General features: G+C 29.4%; 1 protein-coding gene across 1 annotated transcript; it reads left to right on the forward strand.

Moving 5' to 3' along the window:
* The first annotated feature begins 1,375 nt into the window (after positions 1 to 1,375).
* Positions 1,376 to 2,464, forward strand: LOC107032613 (transcription factor bHLH95-like). The gene is made up of 2 exons (XM_027912698.1): positions 1,376 to 1,834; positions 2,336 to 2,464. Exons 1-2 carry the CDS (start codon positions 1,376 to 1,378, stop codon positions 2,438 to 2,440), a joined length of 564 nt encoding a protein of 187 aa, XP_027768499.1. The 3' UTR covers positions 2,441 to 2,464.
* Positions 2,465 to 2,972: the final 508 nt, after the last annotated feature.

A 2,972-nucleotide genomic window follows, 5' to 3' on the forward strand; every position in this document is an offset into this window, starting at 1 on the left:
TACCTGAATTTGAATGACAATCAAATTGGGAGTGGAGCGACGTTTGAGGGTGACATGATGTCAGATCCACTTAGATTTGATACTTATCAGCCGTTAACAGTTGTTAATGAGGTGGTTGAATCGAGTACTAATGTTGCTAAGAAGAGAAGTCCACCCAACTCAAAAAAGAACGGTAAGAAAATTGCTGAACCAAAATCCAGTGCTGATGGAGTCGGAGATAGAGAAGGTTTAGAGCATGAGATACACATATGGACAGAGAGAGAAAGGACAAAGAAAATCGGAATCTTGTTCGAGACTCTCCGTGCTTTGATTCCTAATATCTCTGCTAAGGTAAAACAAAATTTCTTTTCAGGAAATACCTTTTTTTTATCATTTGATATCGTATCGATCAAAAGGAAAATAATTCAATAAATTTTCATGATTATCTGGAACAATATTTCTTTTGTTATTCTCCGTTTATTCTCTTTCGCATCCTTAATTAATAATCATAATCGTCTTGTCGAGAAATATTGGGAAAATGAAAATGACTTTTAAAAAAAAAATCAAATAGAAACTTGTAAAATGATTAAAAGATTAGTTCATTGGTTGGTTCTTTTTGGAAATCACATATGATAATCATTTCTATACATGATAATTTCATTTTGTGATATACATATTTCCCTTATTACTAATTTGTACATATCTACATGTTAATTCCAAAATAGAGTAATAACATGTGTATTGTTTCATTAAAAAGGGAATAATAAAATAATATAGAACTTTCGGGTTTTTTGCATATATCATTATTAAAAATCTTCAATATTTTCTATGTTTTTCTCTTCTAGAATAAGAATATGATGTTTTTAACATTATTCTAGTTTCACACTAAATTTTTCAAAAAGAGAATTTTTCTTAATACGTGTAATCATAAGATCTTTGTAACTCATTGAAGTAATTAGCAAGTATTAATTTTTACATCAATTTAAATTGTATAAATTAACCACATAAAGAATCATTATAATAGTAGTAGCTTATTTTCAGTTGTTGTTACCAATAAAACTTGCTATTTTTCAGATTTATTACAACAAATAACACTTTTTATGTATAAATTGGTTTTACAATTAATTTTATGAGAAAGATAGATTGTTCAAATGCGTATTAATAGACAGAGTTTGAAGGTTATAGATTTCAAATGATAGCCTTTATTGTATTTTTTTTATTAAATGAATTTTTTCAGACACTAATAAATGACTTGAAAGTAATAAATTTGTGTGTATATATATAGTAGATATAGTATTCCTTTGACTTCTTCGTATGTATTTACTTTCCGTTAATCAGTGAAAATCCCGACTTTCCCTCTGAAATAGAAATTAAATTAATTTCATATTTTTTGTAAATGCAGGCTGATGAGTGCACCATTATTGATGAAGCAGTGAACCACATCCTAAAGCTGAAGAATACTTTTGAGAAGCTTAAACGGAAAAAGCTAGAAGGTCTTCAAGAACATAACATAAGATTGATGAGTTCACAGAAATTCCCAGATGTTGGTAATAGTTGGGAGAATTATTTGGGTGATCAAGGAACGACGAGTAATTCATCTTTTATTAAACCAAAAATTCATGGTGCTACTCCCCTTATGGTGAATAATAATATTCCAACAAGTTTTATGACGTGGAGTTCACCAGATATGATACTAAACGTTTGTGGTAAAGATGCACATATTAGTGTGTGTTGTCCTAAGAAACTAGGGCTATTTACCTTCATTTGTTACGTTTTGGGGAAACACAATATTGAGATTGTGTCTGCTCAAGTTTCACCTGATCAATCTAGAACCATGTTCATGATCCAAGCTCATGTAAGTACTTTAAATTTCTTCAAAATGAAACGTTGGTCATTTTGAAGATTGTGAACTAGGATTTTTAGTTAACATACTTTTCAATTTAATTTACGTGTTTTTGCTTGAGTGATCAGGAATTTTGAAAATGACACGCGTTGAGAAATTTTTTGATTTAAAATTAAGGGTGTGTCAGAAATAGTTATTCTTTTTTCATAACTCTCACGTCTAATTAAACATAATTTTCACATAAAATGAAGGTAAAAAAAAGTATATACCTTGAGGTTGAAATTTTCTAATTTCTACTACATATAGTATAGTCATAGATTATGTTTAGAAATTATTAAAATTGTTTTACCTAAGTGGACTGTCTAACAGAAATAATCTTTTTACTTTTAGAAGATCATATGGATAAAAATGTGTATAAATTAATCTTTTCAGACCTCACTTATAAAATTTTGCTAAATATATTATTTTTATTGTTATTTCTTGATTCTAAAAACATGTTTGATGTATATTCAGGCTAAAGGTGGAATTGGCATTGCTCAATTCTCCGAAGCACCCACAGTGGAAGAAATATACAAGCAAGTTGCAATTAAGATAATGTCCTTTGAAACCCCCAAATGATCGGTATCCATTTCATCAGTCAAATCCAACAAGGGTCATCATATTTAGTTTCAAAGTTCATCCGGTTGAGGATGGATGGTTGTTGCCATAAAGGCCATGATATATACTTTTGCAGTTTATCCAGTAGAGGATGAAGGTTGTGGCCTTAAAAACTATTTTTTTTTATTTGTAGTTTGTCTGTCGCCGTATAGGCATACTTTTATAGTTCATCAGATAAAGGATGAATGGGTGTAGCCGTAATGGTTAGTTAATTTTATTTACTTTTGTACTTCTTCCTGTGGAGGTGAACGTCTGTCACCCAGTCGGGAAAATGAAAACTATGAAATTTGGTCCTATTAAGTTTCTTCCAATGATATTTACAAATAGCAAAAATCTTGGTAATGACATATGTTTATGTATTTGCTTTAAGGGTGTGTTTGGTATGGATTTATGTTTATCAATTCTAAGAACCAACAACTATCCAACTCTCACCTATTTTTTTTAATATAAATATAAAACAAAGTTTATTTATATATATATATATATATATATA

The sequence above is a fragment of the Solanum pennellii genome, chromosome 1 (assembly GCF_001406875.1).
Source record: "Solanum pennellii chromosome 1, SPENNV200".
NCBI classification, from domain to species: domain Eukaryota; kingdom Viridiplantae; phylum Streptophyta; class Magnoliopsida; order Solanales; family Solanaceae; genus Solanum; species Solanum pennellii.

Coding starts and splice junctions, on each gene's coding strand:
- LOC107032613 (XM_027912698.1), top strand. CDS start 1,376: ATGCAGGCTGATGAGTGCACCATTATTGATGAAGCAGTGAACCACATC. Junction 1,835..2,335: donor TGTTCATGATCCAAGCTCAT/GTAAGTACTTTA, acceptor ATGTATATTCAG/GCTAAAGGTGGAATTGGCAT.